Source organism: Medicago sativa, chromosome 4 (assembly GCF_051527215.1).
Source record: "Medicago sativa cultivar Bolivia chromosome 4, Bolivia_mono, whole genome shotgun sequence".
Classification (NCBI taxonomy): Eukaryota; Viridiplantae; Streptophyta; class Magnoliopsida; order Fabales; family Fabaceae; genus Medicago; species Medicago sativa.
In genome coordinates this window covers 57,873,785-57,891,903 of record NC_140752.1, presented here as the reverse complement: position 1 = coordinate 57,891,903, position 18,119 = coordinate 57,873,785, and the positions used below count along the sequence as shown (strand labels likewise).

Here is an 18,119-nt window from a genome sequence, read left to right as displayed (position 1 = left end):
TGCATTGGAAACTGAAAGTAACATTCATTTTGAAACAAATTTTTTTGGCTAAAGCGACACTCATTTTGAAACGGAGGGAGTAGTATCAATTAAGGGTATGTTTAGGAAATAAGTAATAAATGCATCTAGTAATTTGAAAAGGGGGTTACATTTAGGGACAAAAATAAAATCAAATGGGTCGTTACATTAAGGGACGGAGGGAGTAAGTCTTATTCAAATGGGGTCTTATTTAAAAAGAATTTTAAGTTAGAATTAAGATCTAAATTGTTAGATTTTGATTCAACTATCACGGATTTTAATGTGTTAATGATTGAGGATGATTTTGTTGAAAAATTAATTAAATTTTTAGTCATTGTAAAACTATATCGAGACTTGTTACTCCGGGATTGAAACTCAGTTATAGACTATCTATTATAAATTTTTAGCATCTTTAATGATGAGTCATTTATCTAATACTCCCTCCGGTCCTATTTATAAGAAAAAGTTGGGTCAACAAAAGTTGATGTATCTGGACTGAATTTTTAACGAGATACATCAACTTTTGTTGACCCAACTTTCTCTTATAAATAGGACCGGAGGGAGTAGTAAATTGGATTTTATCATTCCATGTCTTATCATTCCCTTCCTTCTCTCATTTTTTTTCCCTCTTCAATTTGTGTCTATCTCTCTTTTGGTTTTATTTTTATTTATTTTTTCTCTCTTGATCTTCTATCTAAAATTTAGAAAGAGATAGATACAACCTGGTGAAGGAAAGAGAATGAGAAGGAGAGAATAAAGGAAACTAGAGGATCCAAATCTATCAAATAGGGAGGGACGCCGACTTATTAATAATTGGGTTAAATATGTTTTTGGTCCCTATAAATATACCAACTTTTTGTTTTAGTCCCTCTAAAATTTTCCTTCAACTTTTAGTCCATATAAAATTTTCAATCACTACTTTTGTCCCTATTTTAAAGTTAATTTTTGTATTTTTTTAATGAAATTGTGCAGAAATGTGTAGAATATTATAAAAATCTTTCTAAAAAAAAATTAGAATTTTTTAACAAAACATAAATTTAATATGAATATTTAACCATAAAAAATATAAAAATTCATATTAAATTCATGTTTTGTTAAAAAATTCTAAAATTTTTTGGGAGATATTCTTATAATATTATGAATTTTCTGCAACAATTCTATTCAAAAATATGAATTCTACATATGAGTTTACTTTAAAATAGGGACCAAAAGTAGTGATTGAAAATTTTATAGGGACTAAAAGTTGAAGGAAAATTTTAGAGGGACTAAAATGAAAAGTTGGTATATTTATAGGGACCAAAAACATATTTAACTTTTAATAATTCTAGTTGGAGGATGAAAAAAATGTAAATAATGTGAGTCCTTATTAGGTACTTTTATTTTAAAATTATAAATAAATAATGTATACATATTGATTCCACGTAAGTTCTTATGGTGTGGCTTCAATTTGTTTTGTTTGGTGTTGAAGGTGGCTTGAGTAATTCTCTTTAGGTGTTGTTCACTACTTTTTGGTGAACACTTATATTACTTATCACTTTCCAACTATTTAAATCACTCAGCCATATTTTCTAAATATTTATATTACTTATCCAAAACTCTAAAATGAGTCTCATTGATCTCGCAATATATGTCAAATTCATATCTTGAAACAAATTAAGTCAATATATCAAAATGCGTTAAAAAGAAAACATATATTCTGGATATTTTGATTCATGTTTTCAAAACATCCAGAATATAAATAAAAACAAATTAAAAATATGAGAAAATATTAAATAATGTACTACATGACACAATTAAGTTATAAGAAAATACATTAAAAAAGTTATTAAACATTAAAATAAACTAGTAGCTCAAAATATACTAAATGTTTAGAATAATTTTTAGTTGTTATTGTCATGCCCAAAACGTTCTCATATATGTTCTATTAAGTTTTATTGAAGGTGTTGGTGAACTTGCTTATTGCAAACATGGTGTCTTCTACGTATGAACTTTTGAAAATCATTATTAAAATTGTTTGGCGATGCAGCCGGGTCATTGCTCATACGATCAAAAGAATAATCAAAATTGCCACCAGATGTGACATGTTCATCTTCAACAATCATGTTGTGCAGTATGATGCATGTGTCCATTATAAAATCACTTGTGGTGGAAATTAGACTTGTATGACCACTTGAGGGCAAGACATATAAATTATGTGATAAGAAGAGTAAGTTAGATAGAGGGTAGTCAAATCACTAAAACGTATGAAAGTGTAAAATAATTATAAGAGAAACTATTAACAAAGATTTATAAATTAATAAGTTAGATAGAAATATAGTATATTTTTTTTTGACCGAAGATAGAAATATAGTATATGATGAAACATTATAGTGTCATTTTGATCCATGGAGTATATCCAACTTAGTAAGATAAAGTTTGGTTGTATATAGCACTATATCATACTAATACAGTAAAATTTGAACAAACTACTACTATCATTGTTTGATATATCCACGACTGATAGCACTAGTATTCTATATCAGTACATCAGTAAAGACCCACACACAGGCACTCCCTCATTTATCTAATATTGTATAATTTTTTTTTGTTTCATCGATATGTGATTTTATGCATATTTAAATAGACAGTGAACTTGGATAAAAAAAAACAGTGAATTCAACAATCACCATGCAGAATAACAGCATGCAAAAACTTAAAAACTCAAACAAAATCATAATACACATTGCACGGGTATTATAATGTGAGAGTGAGTGATCCACCAGCAATCAAAACATAGTGTTACTCATTTGATTACTCATTTGATTCAGAATCTAGTTTATGTGGTTTTTCGTTAGCAACTAAAGAAACTTTGACGCTCTCCAAAAACCAAACACAAATTTACTACCAAGATATAATTAACGTAGCAATTTTAATATATGGGTTCAACAATGTCAACACAAAATTTCCAATCTATGTTTTCACTTAAACTTTGCACCGCTTACTAGTCTAAAAGCGAGGATGAAACATGTGGCGTTTTTACCATACTCACTATAATAAAGAGAAAATTACAGCACAGATATGGTAATTAAAGAGAAAATTACAGCACAGATATGGTAATAAATGCAAAATCACTGACGATTGTGCTTGGACTTGTTATTTTGTTGACCAGCTTTGAAGGAGGCAGATCTGGAAATACAATTCAAAATCTTAATTAAGTCACACAATCTAACTTAACAAAATTATTAAGAAGGTTTGTATCAAATCGTGTTACTATTTCCAGAAGAAAAAAAAAAATCATACTTGCTAGAATTGGAAGTCTGGCCTTTTGCAGCATTCTGAGAAGTTTTTCCACCCTTCTTCATAGGGTGAGGAGTTGCTATATGTACATATTTTTTATCATCTACAACACGAATTTAATCAATTCAAACAGAGAATGAAATGGAAAATGTATAAATTTTTTATGCACTCAATATGACTCGTTTATGATGAACACACAAATGTGAAAAAACATTGGCATAAACTCAGCACCAACTAGGAATCTAACAAAAGACTTGACAGCTAAAACGGAAAAATATGATGTAAACTAAGAACCATGTGCAATAGCTTCTCTGGATCTTGTGTGAGGGATAGGCATTTCAGAGCTTTTTTCAAAGTTTTTCAGTTAAGCTTATGAAAAATAGCTTATTTTTAATCATCTGTTGCATAAGCTCTTATATTTCAAACACTTAACGGATAAGTGCTAAATTGTACACCCGCTCACACCTCTAATTATATAATACAAAGCAGTCTGTGCTCGTGTGTGAAATAACCTTACCAGTCTTTTCAGGAGTAGCAATTTTAGCTTTCTTGGTAAGAACTAGAGTTTGTGATAGAGCCTCATTTGATCTCTTTCTGTTCTTGCCTTGATCCACCTTCAAAACGCGTAACCATGTATAAGTACTAGTGTAGTCTGTACATAAATATAATCATGAGATAATAAATAACAAAACAGAAACTGCATTGTACAACAGTTGAACCTTCTTAGCCTGAGTCTCTTCATCACTACTATCAGTAGTATCACTATCACTCGTATCGGTATCAATATCTTCATGAGTAGCATTTTGAGCAATATAGGTAGGAACAGAAGCTTGTGGTGCTTCCACCTTCAAAACATGAAACCATGTATAAGCACTGGTGTAGTCTATGCATAATACAATCATAAGATAATAAATAACAAAACAGAGGACTGCATTTTACAGCAGTACCTTCTTAGCAGGAGTCTCTTCATCACTATCAGAATCAGTAGTATCAGTATCAGAAGAATCAGTATCAATCTTAGCATTTATAGCCGATGCTTCCACCTTTAAAACATTAAACCATGTATAAGTACTAGTGTAGTATGCAAATAATGCAATCATAAGATAATAAACAACAAAACACAGTACTGCGTTTTACAACAGTTGAATACCTTCTTAGCAGGTGTCTCTTCATCACCATCAGAATCAGTAGTATCAGTATCAGAAGAATCAGTATCATAATTATCAGTATCAATCTTAGCACTTATAGCCGATAACGCCACCTTTAAAACATTAAACCATGTATAAGTATTGGTGTAGCCTGTGCATAATACAATAATAAGATAATAAATAACAAATCAGAGAACTGCATTGTACAACAGTTGAGTACCTTCATAGCAAGAGCCTCTTGATCACTCTCATCATTATCTGTATCGATCTAAAATGCCAAATAAAAAAACTTACAATAAACAACCTTGAATGCCACTATACCAGCAAGAGAAAATCAATTCTCATACAATAAAAACCAAAGTATACCGAGAAGACTCAGATAAACTATAAGAAAAAGCATCTTATTTACTTTTTGAAAACAATGAATTGCAAAGAAACAATAATGATACAAAACATTACACATAAAGAACAAAATACGTGAAAGTGCAACTTAAACCTGAACTTACTAAAATACCTCATCAGAAATTGAATGATCATCCACATAAAAATCAGAATCTGATTCATCATCAGATATTTCTTCATATTTCTCTGGATCAACAATATTACCAGTCTTTGGATCAACAATCTTGACTTTCTTTGCAAAGGCACCAGTTTCAGCAATAGGTTTTCCAGATTTAGCAGCCTCCTTTGCAGCTTGAGCTTTTGATTCAACTTTTCATAAAAGAAGATAATTATTAGTTATTTAAGAAGTATTTTATCATGTACGGCTAGCAATAAATTTCAGATTAAAAGACATCACCTACCACGTTTCCTCAAAGGAGCAAGTTCAAGATCACTATCTGTCCAAATAACACAAAGCAAAACAGTGATTCAGCAAGCGTCTTAACCAGAACGATAATAACATTTTGAAACAAGCAATGAGTCTCACCAGAAGAGTCGGAATCAAAGTCATCAGCATTATCAACGCTGCAACCAAGAACACATCAGAAGTTAAGACTAAAAGAAAGATAGCTAGATAAATGGTAAAATAGTAAAGGCATGTTACACGTTGATATATAATATTATGATGATTAGCAAAAAAAAAAAAAAAAAAAAAAATATTTCGACATGCATCATATTTTAACAAATAAAATAAGTACAATAGGTCCAAACCAGTGTTTTGGGAACCAAACGATTCAGCCGGTTGAACCTTGAACCAACCATTACTTTTGTTGGATTATTTGTACGGTGTAATCATATGGCTTTGTCTCGGATCAAGCTGTTTAGGGTAGTTGAACAAGACTCAAAGGTCTCATTCTCATCGGCTTCCGATCCAAATCGGTGTTTAAAACATATTGGTCAAATCTCCATACACAAAAAAGCTAAACAAATATTAAATAAAAACACAAAATGAATACAAAAATTCAATCACACATTCTCTAAATATTGCTAAACCAATTTATAATAAATCAAGAGTGTGAAAGATACCGAAAGGCTTTGTATCCAGAAAAATAGACAGTAGCATTCTTTGAATTGTGGGACAGTTCAGACTCCGCGGTTAGAAAGATATCCATGGCAATTTGAGGTATGGTATCCTTAATAAGAGTTCCAAGAACAAACTTCTGATCATCAACTTTCAAGTAAAGAACAACATGTTCACTTGCTTTGTCTTTCTTTACCTCTCCAAGTGTAACCTGAAGATAACAAGCAACAATTTAGAAGTTTTTTTCCCCAAGACAATGTAATATTTATACACCTAAGTTAGATAACTAACTATGAAGCACTAACAAACGATAATTACAACATCGACACCGGTAGTAATTTGAGAAAATAACATAATTGTATGTAGTCAGACATCGGACACGTCTCCGATCAGACGTAATGGTGCTAAAGAGATAAGTAATAGTATAAAACACTAACAGATACGTGACTCTCGTAAAAGCTTGAAAAAATGAATTAATTGAATGGAATCACATGTGTCTGGTGTCGGTGCTACGGATTCAATAATAATAATATAATAGTACGGAAAAAACATAAAGAAATTCTAACCTGAGAAATGTGAATGTATCCCTCATATAGATGATTGGGATCAACTTTGACAGATTGTCCAACCTTAACCTCAACACCTAAAAAAATTCAAATTAAGATTACATTGCAAATACAAAATTCGACAAATTATGGAATTTGAAAAAACTATCGCAACGAAAAGAAGAAGAAGAAATGGCGATGGCGTTTTGTATACCCCAAAACTCGGACGGTGCTTCCATGAGTTCCGTTTGAAATTGAAAGAATAGGATTCAAAGGGTTTTCTGTTCTAACATATATTTATACTCATCTACTAGGGCTTTTCTACTTCCCCGCCTTTCTCTTTTCTTTTCTTTCCCTTATTTTTTGAATTATACTCATCTGTTTTAAAATGAGTCTAGTTTAAGCCAATTGCACATATATTAAAAAATGTCATAAAGTAGTCAAATATCATAGTAATTTTACCAAATTATCCTAATCAACTATTGGTTTGTTTTTCATTAAAGAAAAAATAATACTTTGGAAGTAGTGTAATATAGTATTAATTGAAGGGTACAATTGAAAAGAAAAAGTTATTATTGCATTGGAAACTGAAAGTGAAATTCATTTTGAAACAATTTTTTTTTGCTAAAACGACACTCATTTCGAAACGGATGGAGTATTATTTTATTTGCATTATTTTACGGAGTATCGAGTTCAATTTGTGCAACAATCTTTTGTCAGATTTTACTTATCTTTCGATGAAATTCCAAATTATTATAATCTTATGTTAAATATATTTTTTATTCATATAAATATATTAACTTTTTGTTTTAATCCCTCTGAAATTTTCCTTCAACTTTTAATCCCTATAAATTTTCAATCGCTACGTGTGGTCCCTATTTTAAGTTAATTTTTTTTTTATTTTTTAATGAAATTGTGTAGAAATATGTAGAATATTGAAAAAATATCGAAAAAAAAGAATTTTTTAACAAAACATAAATTAAAAATGAATTTTTAACCGTCAAGAACATAATAAAAATTTATGTTTTGTAAAAAAAAAATCTAATTTTTTTTCGGAGAGATTCATGTAATATTATAAATTTTTTCAACTAAATTTATTCAAAAATATTAGTTTACTTTAAAGGAGAGACCAAAAGTGAAGATGAAAAACTTTAGGAGGACTAAAAGTCGAAAAAAAAAATTAGAGTGACTAAAACGAAAAATTGACATTCATAATGACCAAAACATATTTAATCCTATATATAAATATAAAAAAATAAAAATAATAAGACAGGAAATAGCATGCTTGTCTTTATGCTAGTGTGTGTATTTTTATTCTTCCTAAAAAAATTGTATGTTTGCATTTCTATAAAAGTTCCATTCTCATACTTTTAATTTCTGTTAAATTAAAATTTGTTTAATTATTCTTAAAATTTAAATTTTTGAATAGTTTTTTTTCAAGTATGTTAACAATATTGTAAGAATCTCTTTTAAAACGCCTATTTCCCAGAAAAAACTATATCCTATTTCAAAAATCTTATCTAGAATGAGATGTAATATGCAATAGAATAAGAACATACACCCTCCGGTCATTAATATAAGCAAAAATTTACATTTTGCATTCATTCAATTAATGATGTATATAGTCTTTATTATAGACCACATACATCATTTAATGAATGAATCTAAAATGTTAACTTTTGCTTATATTAGTGACCGGAGGGTGTATATTCTACTCTATTTCATTTCTCTTTGTTTTAAGTTTTTAACCCTAAAAAAATAAAAATAACCTCTTTATCTTCTTTCTGGTCTTAATAACCTCTTTATCTTCTTTATTCCCTCTATCTTAGTTGTAAGGGCATAGCAACATCATAACACCACCGGAATTTAACGCAAGTATTAGTGCAAATATATAGTAAATACCAGAGTGCTGGTAAAAAAAAAAAAAGCAAAACTTTAACTACCCACTATTTTTTCTCAACACACAATTTACTATAAAGTGTTGTAAATTAATATATTTGGTCTATATATAACTTTTAGGTTTATTAAATAATTAATATATTCGATCTATATATGTCTGATACATTAATTATTCAATGAACCTAAAAAATTAATTTTACTTATGACCGGAGGGAGTAACGCTATAACAACACAAGTTTAGATTTGTTCCATTTAGCTACTAACGGGGTCCACTTATTACTCCCTCCGTCCTAAATTACAAGCAAAAAAAAACTCATTTTCTTTGTCCCAAATTATAAGCAAAAAAAGGCCAACTTTTATCATATTTAGTTTTTTTTTTTTTAAATTATCTTTTCCAAAGGAAAATTAAATGCAAAGTGCATTCAATTTGCTCTCTTTTTCATTTTCTCTATAATCAACTACCAATGAAAATTATTTTTACATCTTCCTATAAAACTTATTTCAAAGATAACACAAAAAACTATGTTACAAACTACTACCTCCGTCCCTAATTATAGGGCCCTTTTAAAAAAATAACGGGAATTAAGATAGTGGATATTTGTATTAAATATGTTTGTAATTACTATTGTTTTTACAATTTTATCCTTTAAGAGAGAGGGTTGTTTATGTTTTCAACATGTTATTTATTGTTGATTGAAGAAAAAGATGTATAATAAATAGGGGCATGTATGTAAAGAAATAATTAATGTAGTTGGAAATAGCAAAGGGGTCTTATAAAAAGGGACAAAAAAATTTCTCAAAAGGGTCTTATAATTAGGGACGGAGGTAGTATATGTTTTAGTTTTCTTAATAAGTGTGATTTTTTTTTTTTTGCTTATAATATGGGACGGATGGAGTATGTACCATTAATTTATCACCAGTATTTATCTCTGTCATAAATCGATAGTAAAAGGAAGATGGGTAAATAGAGCAAAATATGAACAAATCTGCCTGATTTTTTTTAGAGAATTCTTTAGTACCACCAAGTTTTATTGGATAATCAAATCAAATCAAAATTTAAATATACTTCAAAATAATTAAATTTTAAAATGACATAACATTAAATAATTTAATTAGATATCAGGCCCAACAAGACTCTAGAGTAGCAAAGTATTCACATCTCTATGATCTTGTAACAATTTCTATTTTATCATCATCATTCATTGATACCTTGATTTAGTGATTGTTAAAATAGAACAGTTAAGTTGACAATCACAATGCAGAATAACAGCATGAAAACACAATACTTAAAAACTCAAACAAAATCAAAATACACATTGCACTTGTATTAGAAGAGTTGGGATCATTTCCATTTCAAAAACACTTTGTTACACGTTCGAATAATGAATCCAGTTGCACATAGTTTTTTCTTAGCAGCGAAAAAGGCAATATAATTTATGATACTTAAAAATGGAACACCAGTAAAAGAAAAGCTTCGCATCAGGTTAGATTCAACCAAAAAATTATATCAAAGTACATATTCAACTTTGACGCTCTCCAAAACCCAGACACAAATTTACAACCAAGATTTAAATATCGGGGGTTCAACAATGTCAACAAAATTTCCAAACTATGTTTTCACCTTAAATTTTCCAGTGTACCAAGTCTAAAGCTAGGATAAAACATCAAACATTACCATATACTAACTCTAAAACATGAAAATCAACAACGATCTTGCTTAGACTTTTTATTTTGTTGACCAGATTTGGAGGTGGCAGGCCTGGAAATAGCATTAAAAAATCACAATTAGGTGATAATCTAACTTAACAAAATCATTCAGAAGGTTTGTTCAAATGATATTTGTTAACAAAATAAAAAAACATACTTGTTAGAAATGGGACTCTGGTTCTTTGCAGGACTCTGAGGAGTTTTTCCACCCTTCTTCATAGGGTGGGGAGTTGCTATATGCACACATTTTTTACCATCTACAACACAAATTTAATTAAGATATGATCACTGCATAATGGATCTTTAAACAGGAAGAAATATAAACAATTACTATAAGCAAACACATTTATCATTCAAACAGAGAATGGCGTGGAAAATGTATAAATTTGTTATGCGCTCAATACGAATCCATGTATCATGAAGGCACAAATGAAGAGAAAAAAAAACATTGGCATAAACTAAGCACCAACCATGCATGTAAAAACAGACTTGTAAAATTAGATATCTAAAACAGAAAACTGAGGTAAATTAAGACTCATTTGCAATAGCTTCACTGCATCTTATTTGAGCATTTATCATGTGACGGTGACATAAGCACTTGGTGTGTTTTGTTAGCTTCTAAAAATAAGCACCTGTAGGCATTTTTTAGCTTATTTCAATAAGCTTTTCAGACAAGCTTATGAACAACACCTTATGTTTAATCTTTTGTTGCATAAGCTCTCATATGCCAAACACTAATTGATTAAGTGCTATAAATGTATTCCCATTCACGACCCTAATTGTATAATACAAAGCAGTGTGTGTAATAACATTACCAGTCTTTTCAGGAGTAGCATTTTTAGCTTTCTTGGTAGGAACGGGAGTTTGTGATCCAGCCCCATTTGTTCTCTTTTTGTTCTTGCCCTCATCCACCTTCAAAACATTAAACCATGTATAAGTACCAGTGTAGTTTGTGCAGAATACAATCATAAGATAATAAATAACAAAACACAGAACTGCAATTTACAACAGTTGATTACCTTTTTAGCAGGAGTCTCTTCTTCACTCTCACTAGCAGGAGTCTCTTCTTCACTCTCACTCTCCTCAGTATCACTCTAAAATGCCAAATGAAAGAATTTATCATAAGAAAAAACATTGAATACCACTTATACCAACAAGAAAAAATCAATTCTCATACCAGGTAAAACCAATGTTTACCAAGAAGAATCAAATAAACTCTTAATAAAAAGCATTTTATTTCCTTTTAGCATACAATGGATTGATTTCAACGAAAAATAATGATCCGTCAATCACACATAAAGAACAAATTACAAGAAAGTGCAATTTAAACCTGAAGTTACTAATATACCTCTTCATTGAGTGAAATATCAGACCCAGAAAAATCAGACTCTGATTCTTCTTCAGGTTCAGCAGGTTTTCCAGAATTTGCAGCCTTCAAAGCTTGAGCTTTTGATTCAACGTTTCATAAAAGCAGATAATTATTAGTTATTTATTAAGTATTATACTATGTACAGCTAACAACAAATTTCAGATTAAGAGACAGTATCTACCACGGTCCATCAAAGGAGCAAGTTCAGGTTCACTATCTGTCCAAATAACACAAAGTGAAATAATGTTTGAGCAACCAACTTAACCAGAACAATATAACATTTTTAAAGAAACAATTGAGTCTCACCAGAACTGTCAGAGTCATCATCATCACCACCACTGCCACAAGGAACACGTACGAATTTAGAGAAAAAGAAAGATAAATGATAAATTTGTGAGGCATGTTACACATTTATTAGGATGATAAGGTAATAATCTTTGCCATCAATATTAACAAATAAAATGAATACAACAGGTCCAGACCAATGTGTTAAAAACCGAACCAAATAATTCAGCCAGTTGAACCTTTAACCAGCCGTTAATAAAGTTTGGTTATTTTGACGGTTCAATCATAGTTTTGTGTTAGACCAAACTTTGTTATCAATTCCAATTCGGTTTTTAAAACATTGGTCAAATCAAATCTCGAAACACATTTTGCAAGAGAAGCTAAACAAATTTACATAATAAATTTGAAGCATGACACAAAGGTCTCATTTGTTTCCAACTAGGTTTTCAAAACATTGGTCAATCAAATCAAATCTCCAAAACATTCTCTAATATAAAGAACGCTAAACAAAAGTATATAACCAATCAGGAGTGTGAAAGATACCAAACAATTTTGAATCCAGAAAAATGGACACTTGCGTCCTTTGAATTGTGAGAAAGTTCAGACTCCCCGTCTAGAACGATATTCAAGGTAGTCTGAGGAAAGGAATCCTTAGTAAGAGTTCCTATAACAAACTTCAGATCAGCAACTTTCAAATACAGAACAACAGGTTCACTTGCTTCGTCTTTCTTCCCTTCCCCGAGTGCAACCTAAAGATAACAAGTATAATAATAATAATTCTTAGATAACTAATAATGATGATAATACCGTAACGGGGAAATAACATAAACAAATTCTTACTTGAGAAATGCGAATGTATCCCGTACATTCATCATCTGGATCAACTTTAACCGATTGTCCAGCCTTAACCTCGACACCTAAAATTCAAACCAATGTTAAATAAGATCACATTGCAACAATAAAAATCAACAGTTAGTATTTATTAATTTAGTAAATTAAAAATTTCTACATGGAACTAGAATAAAATAAAATAAAAACTACTGCAAGGAAAATTCGACCCACCCACCATTTATATACACGCACTAAACCCAGTACTGTTGACTGTTGAGTTGAGAAGTGTATTGGAAAAAACCCATCACACTCATCACCTTACATACGGGTTTTTGTAAGACCCGGTATAAAAACCTATCATAGCAAATAAAGACCATTTTTTTCTCAGATCTGATTGCTTAATTGGTACGATAATTTAGTGATTGAGGCGAGAAAATGCAGTGGTTAAAAGTGAAATTGGAGAAGAAAAAATTTGAATTGAAATCAAGAGATATAATAGAGAGAGAGAGAGTAGAATTTTACCCCAAAACTCCATTGGTCGTTCCATTTGAAAGGTAGAGAGTGAAAGAGAGAGAGAGAGAGAAAGAGGGTTTAAGGGTTTTTCTAACGTATTTATACGGAAACCTATTAGGGTGTGATACTTGTTCCTTGCCTTCCACTTTTCTTTTCTTTATTCATTTTTAATTTTTTTTAATTATTACAAACTTAAATCTATGTCAAAACCACTTATTTAGATTAAAAGGATGGAGGAAAAAATAAAGAAATGTTTTTTTGAAGTAATATCTCTTAAAAAAAATCATATTTTTCTCTTTTTTTTAATCTAAATAAGTGGTATTCACGTTCTTAAAAAAAAACGTGGTATTCATATAGATTTAGGTTTATGTTTTGTGATTTTATCATTTCAGCGTGAAGTTGCTTTGTTCGTCGTATTCGTGCATTGTTGGTTGATTTTTCGTTTGGTGCAGTGCTTATTCGGTACTGATTGACATATCAACTTTAATCAATTACATATCCAATCAAATGACTAGATCTTCAATGTTAAGATCCATAAACATTGATATTTCGGTCACTTTAATTTTTAACACATTATTTGTAGGTATTTTGTCATTTTATGTTATTAACTCGGATGTTGTGATTTTGTTCACAGATTCATCGTTTTTTGTTTTGAGTGATGTTGAATAAGTGTTTGATCTTGATGTACTTTATCGGATGAATACTAGTCCTTGTACTAAAAAATAAAAAGGAAGAATAAAATATAAACTATATTTCTTTTATTGTTTGGAGTCTCTTCTTATTTCTACGGTACATTCACGGTCTTTTTTTTTTAATCAACGAGTTATTTCTTGATTTTTGTATTTTAATAAAGACCATTTCGTAAGGAAAAATATGATTCCATTGTTTTTAAACATTATACTATTTTTTTTTTACATTTTATCGTAAACAATATTCACTTTATGAGTAGTAAAAGTTTAGAAAAATATAAATAAATAACACTTTTGCTAAATAATATTTAGTTATTGTAATTTTTTAAATGATAAGTGTAATGGCGTGAAGAATGCATTTATTGCTCATGAGGTACACCTTATTTCCTTAAACAGAAACATTGGCATACATTGTGGAGCCTCACTAAAACATATGCATAGGCCTCAAGATTCAAGCACATGGTGTGAACTAGAAGAAAACTTTCACCTGAAGGTTCACAAAATCAACCAACTCGTTATGATCATGATCTAGTCAACAACATGGAGATGCTAGAAGACCCGCTAACAACAATAGAGGAAGCTTCAAAATTCACCTATAAGAAGGAACATAAACCTGGTAGACTCTCCCCCGCGCCAAGAAAATACATTCAATAGAGGATCTTAGCTTCAACATTCAATGCTGATGCGTTGACAAAATTCAACGAAGATTTCAAATATAATTTGAACATAGCAATCAAATACAATGGAAGATTTAATAACAGAACTATCCCAATTGATGGGTTAGGTCAACATATGTCACCAGTGGAGTACCGTACTATCCCTCGATATCGTCTTATGATTCCACTATTTCCTATTGATGAGGTGTGTGCCCTGTTTGTCGTAAGGCGTGTCTGGATACTTTTGGGGAGCATGCCGTTCATTGTAAGGAGCTTCCCGCTTTAAGTACAGGCATAACTTTGTTAGGGATGTACTTTTTGATATATTCAGGCGAGCGGGAGTATCAGTGAAGAAGGTGGCGCCTGTGAACTTTCTGACTGACCCACTAGATAGAAGATCGACACTTAGCATGTGGATGTTATGGTGTACGGGGTTGGAGGAAAACATGCATGTGTGCGCTTGAGTGGGTTTTCACCACTTGTGGGTTTAAGGATCGGGGATTTTACAGTAGGACAAGCAACCCTGTATGTCTTTTTTTTCACAAAAATTAATTAAGCCCATAAAAAAAACTGACTGGATATTAATCAGAACTAATCTAGATTTAATAGTAATAAAGATAAAGATAAAGATAATTATTCAATTCCTAATAAACTATCTTCACCTAAGTTAATGTCCTTAATTTGAAAGTTAGTGATTTATTATGTTAGACCATTACTCCATTAGTATGCTCGTAACTTATAAGACTGGTGGATTGGTGTCATACAAATAAGACTTGTATGTCTTTTTTTTTTTTTTTTTTAAGGAAAGAATTATATGTCTTTTCTCTCCTATTTTTTTCGTTCCTCCTTATTTTCTTATTAATCTTTCGTTATTCTACAATATCCTATTTTTAATTACTCATTTGGGTTGGTATGGTGACATTATTGACTTGAGATTTGGAAGTGTGCTCCTGCTTAAGGTCTCAGGTTCGATTCTCTCCAATGTTAATTTAAGTGGACTAATTTAGCTTATTCAAAAAAAAATCTTATTTTAAATTTGATTAATTTCATAACAATATTCACTATCATGTAGCTTAGCAAATAAATTTACAGTCCTATTTTTCATTTTGTCCTAGTATACCAATAATAAATGATAATCCTCGATAAGGAAAATATCAACATCAATGATGTAGACCTATCTTAGACTTTCAAGACAGCATTGCGTAACATAACATGGAGGAAAAATATGAAACAACAACGCAAAGAAATAAAACGAAAAATGAGGAAGGAAAAAACATGACAATAGATCAATTCAGGACATGGCATTGCCTGTCTATTTCCGCAAATATACAACTATCATAGCCGACCTCTTATTTTACAAGCAACATCTTAGGCTATTGATTCACAATTTTGTGACGAGGTATCAACTCAATAAATAAGTGTTTGTGTTAGTAAAATTTGGCAAACTCAAATTCGAGCGATATTTGCTTCGTCACAAACACAAATAATTTTAGTTAAGAATACACATAAATGGGAAAAAAGTAAGAGAAGAAACACTTAAATTATTATTTTAAATAATTATAAGATATAACTATGTACTCATTATCTCTCAAAAAAAAAAATTATTTGAACTCATTAATCACTATGTATAATATTATGTATAATCTATTGATACAACTGTTCAATAATAATATAATTTCATTGATTTACAGATTTTTTTTTTTTTTGAATTAGATTTACAGATTTATTTGAACATTATAAATAAACAATAAATTATTGGAAATACTAGTAACTGTTGTTGGCAGCATGGACAAGTGGTGACTTGTTTTGTTCTCACCCAATCATTTCATATCAAGAAATCTATACACCTTAAAAGACCAAAACCTTTGCTCACTTTTTCAACTTGTCTGGAACATGAACTAAACGACGCCGTTACGTTATGGTCTCCACCATTGTCACTTTCTTCAAGCTTCTTTGGACACATAAAAAAGTTCCTTGATCCAATTTCCTTAAGCTTCTCATTTCTATCTAAACCTGCACTCATAAAACAAATCAATTTCCCTCCAACAAAAAATAATAACTACATAAGAAGATATGTTAAATAAAGACCTAAGAGCATCTACAATGGTACTACCAAAAAAAATAAAGACCTAATATTTACGTTGTTCTAGTTAGCATAACTCAGTTGCAAGAGAAATTAGATACGTCATAGTGCTATTATATGAACTATAAGTGAAAATTCACTTGTTAATAAATGAACTATGAAAACTAAAATTGGAAATATAACTTACTTTCTAAGCTGAACTGAGAGTAATGAAGATCAAAGCAAGAAGCTTCCTTCGACGGCAAGATTGGACGGCGACCTTCTTTAACATACAACCTTACAGCCTCCGCTATCAAATCTCCAACCGTCGACTCCATCGTCATTAACACTTGCACGGGACCAAGGCTGCCCATCATCGTAACCTTAATGAGTAACTTCGTCGGCTGTCTGGGAAAAAACTCCGGTGGCGAAGAAGTCATTGCCGCACGCTTCCTGTCCTGGACAAGGTCCGGCATAGTCTTTGGCCGCCGGAGTTTTGCCCCGGACAGTGTTGCAGAAGTGTGACCATGAAAAGATGATGATTTCTCTGTTAATCTTCCTCTCCGGTGAGTTTCCACATGGCTGTTACGGTGGTTTTTGACGTTTGACATGGTGTTAAAGTGGTGTTATCTGAAATATCTATAGTGAGGAAAATCAAGGGTTGGAGAAGATGAGGTTTGGTTTTGTGGTTTATGGTTATTGAAAGCTATCATAACCAGACAAAGCGAGAAAGGAAAATAATATGAATGAAATAATGAAGAAGACTTGAAGTGTGAGCCTCTGACTCTGGATTTTTATACGTAAAGTAATAGAGAGTGGCGGTCTATATATACACATAAAAAAAATTAATTTAGAGAGAAATTTCCAAAATATATTTGTTAAGTTGCAATGGTTGAATAGATACTTTTTAGAGAAAAGGTGTAATGTTTGACAATTAAATCAATGTAACTATTCACGAACAAATTGCTTTGAAGAGATGTTTCTCTACATTAAAGGACATAAGTCTCTTTATAAATACTCCCTCCGTTTTAAAATGAGTGTCGTTTTAGCCAAAAAAAATTGTTTTAAAATGAATGTCGCTTTCAGTTTCCAATGCAATAATAACTTTTTTTTTTCAATTGTACCCTCCAATTAATACTCTGCACACTACTTCCAAAGTATTACTTTTAAAACTAACCAATAGTTAATAAGGATAATTTGGTAAAATAACCATTCTCTTTCTTTTAATCATTGCATTTCTTAATATGTGTGTAAACACCTAAAATGACACTCATTTTGAAACGGATGGAGTACTAAATAGAGACACTTTAGAGGAAAAAAAAGAATTCAAAAATTTAGACAGAAAATCACATTGTTGTGTGTTAAAATTTTGCTGAAAATAATACTAAATCATTATGTCTTTTCTTTAGTGCACGAGAGAATTTGACATAACTTTATTGTATAAATTATCATTGTCGATACTCATACGCTTGGTGTGAATGTGCAAGTCACGTCAAGGATTTCATCATATCTTAAAAGGGAATTCGCCGCTATAACCCTTTTGCAACCGGTTGGCATAAGAATAAGTGATATATTTTTATATTGTGTCAAATTATATTATCAATTTTTAATTGGTCAAAACACAACTCTAATTTTTTTAGTTATTCCCTTCATCCCATT

The 18,119-nt window shown here is 30.6% G+C and overlaps 3 protein-coding genes across 5 annotated transcripts; all 3 read right to left on the bottom strand.

Moving 5' to 3' along the window:
- Window positions 1-2,909: 2,909 nt before the first annotated feature.
- Window positions 2,910-6,810, bottom strand: LOC146930174 (histone deacetylase HDT1-like). Of its 3 annotated transcripts, XM_085701791.1 has the most exons (14): window positions 6,664-6,810; window positions 6,471-6,547; window positions 5,910-6,115; window positions 5,371-5,408; window positions 5,246-5,281; window positions 4,957-5,153; window positions 4,663-4,710; window positions 4,445-4,555; window positions 4,242-4,337; window positions 4,014-4,139; window positions 3,812-3,908; window positions 3,298-3,397; window positions 3,116-3,183; window positions 2,910-3,083 (listed from the first exon to the last, which is right to left on the bottom strand). In XM_085701791.1, exons 1-13 carry the CDS (start codon window positions 6,686-6,688, stop codon window positions 3,126-3,128), a joined length of 1,215 nt encoding a protein of 404 aa, XP_085557917.1. In that variant the 5' UTR covers window positions 6,689-6,810; the 3' UTR covers window positions 2,910-3,083; window positions 3,116-3,125. The 3 variants fall into 3 exon arrangements, with proteins under 3 accessions (XP_085557917.1, XP_085557916.1, XP_085557918.1); XM_085701790.1 differs by having other exon boundaries at window positions 2,910-3,183; window positions 6,664-6,809; XM_085701792.1 differs by lacking the exon at window positions 4,663-4,710 and having other exon boundaries at window positions 2,910-3,183; window positions 4,445-4,528.
- Window positions 6,811-9,809: 2,999 nt separating this feature from the next.
- On the bottom strand, window positions 9,810-13,201 carry LOC146930173 (histone deacetylase HDT1-like). Its single transcript, XM_085701793.1, has 10 exons — window positions 13,063-13,201; window positions 12,550-12,626; window positions 12,253-12,458; window positions 11,731-11,762; window positions 11,606-11,641; window positions 11,404-11,501; window positions 11,075-11,149; window positions 10,871-10,967; window positions 10,213-10,312; window positions 9,810-10,107 (listed from the first exon to the last, which is right to left on the bottom strand). The coding sequence occupies exons 1-10, from the start codon at window positions 13,085-13,087 to the stop codon at window positions 10,050-10,052; spliced, it is 804 nt and encodes a 267-aa protein (XP_085557919.1). The 5' UTR covers window positions 13,088-13,201; the 3' UTR covers window positions 9,810-10,049.
- Window positions 13,202-16,057: 2,856 nt separating this feature from the next.
- On the bottom strand, window positions 16,058-17,259 carry LOC146930172 (uncharacterized). Its single transcript, XM_085701789.1, has 2 exons — window positions 16,669-17,259; window positions 16,058-16,411 (listed from the first exon to the last, which is right to left on the bottom strand). The coding sequence occupies exons 1-2, from the start codon at window positions 17,069-17,071 to the stop codon at window positions 16,224-16,226; spliced, it is 591 nt and encodes a 196-aa protein (XP_085557915.1). The 5' UTR covers window positions 17,072-17,259; the 3' UTR covers window positions 16,058-16,223.
- Between the last annotated feature and the right edge of the window lie 860 nt (window positions 17,260-18,119).

Excerpts from the sequence above, each read along its gene's own strand:
- LOC146930174 (XM_085701791.1), bottom strand. The coding sequence starts at position 6,688 with ATGGAAGCACCGTCCGAGTTTTGGG. Across the intron at positions 6,548-6,663 it reads AGCACCGTCCGAGTTTTGGG|GTGTTGAGGTTAAGGTTGGA; the intron begins GTATACAAAACG and ends GAATTTTTTTAG. Across the intron at positions 5,154-5,245 it reads TGCTCCTTTGAGGAAACGTG|TTGAATCAAAAGCTCAAGCT; the intron begins GTAGGTGATGTC and ends TTTTATGAAAAG.
- LOC146930173 (XM_085701793.1), bottom strand. The coding sequence starts at position 13,087 with ATGGAACGACCAATGGAGTTTTGGG. Across the intron at positions 12,627-13,062 it reads ACGACCAATGGAGTTTTGGG|GTGTCGAGGTTAAGGCTGGA; the intron begins GTAAAATTCTAC and ends TTTGAATTTTAG. Across the intron at positions 11,150-11,403 it reads ATATTTCACTCAATGAAGAG|AGTGATACTGAGGAGAGTGA; the intron begins GTATATTAGTAA and ends TTGGCATTTTAG.
- LOC146930172 (XM_085701789.1), bottom strand. The coding sequence starts at position 17,071 with ATGTCAAACGTCAAAAACCACCGTAACAGCCATGTGGAAACTCACCGG. Across the intron at positions 16,412-16,668 it reads CTCTCAGTTCAGCTTAGAAA|GTTTAGATAGAAATGAGAAG; the intron begins GTAAGTTATATT and ends TTATGAGTGCAG.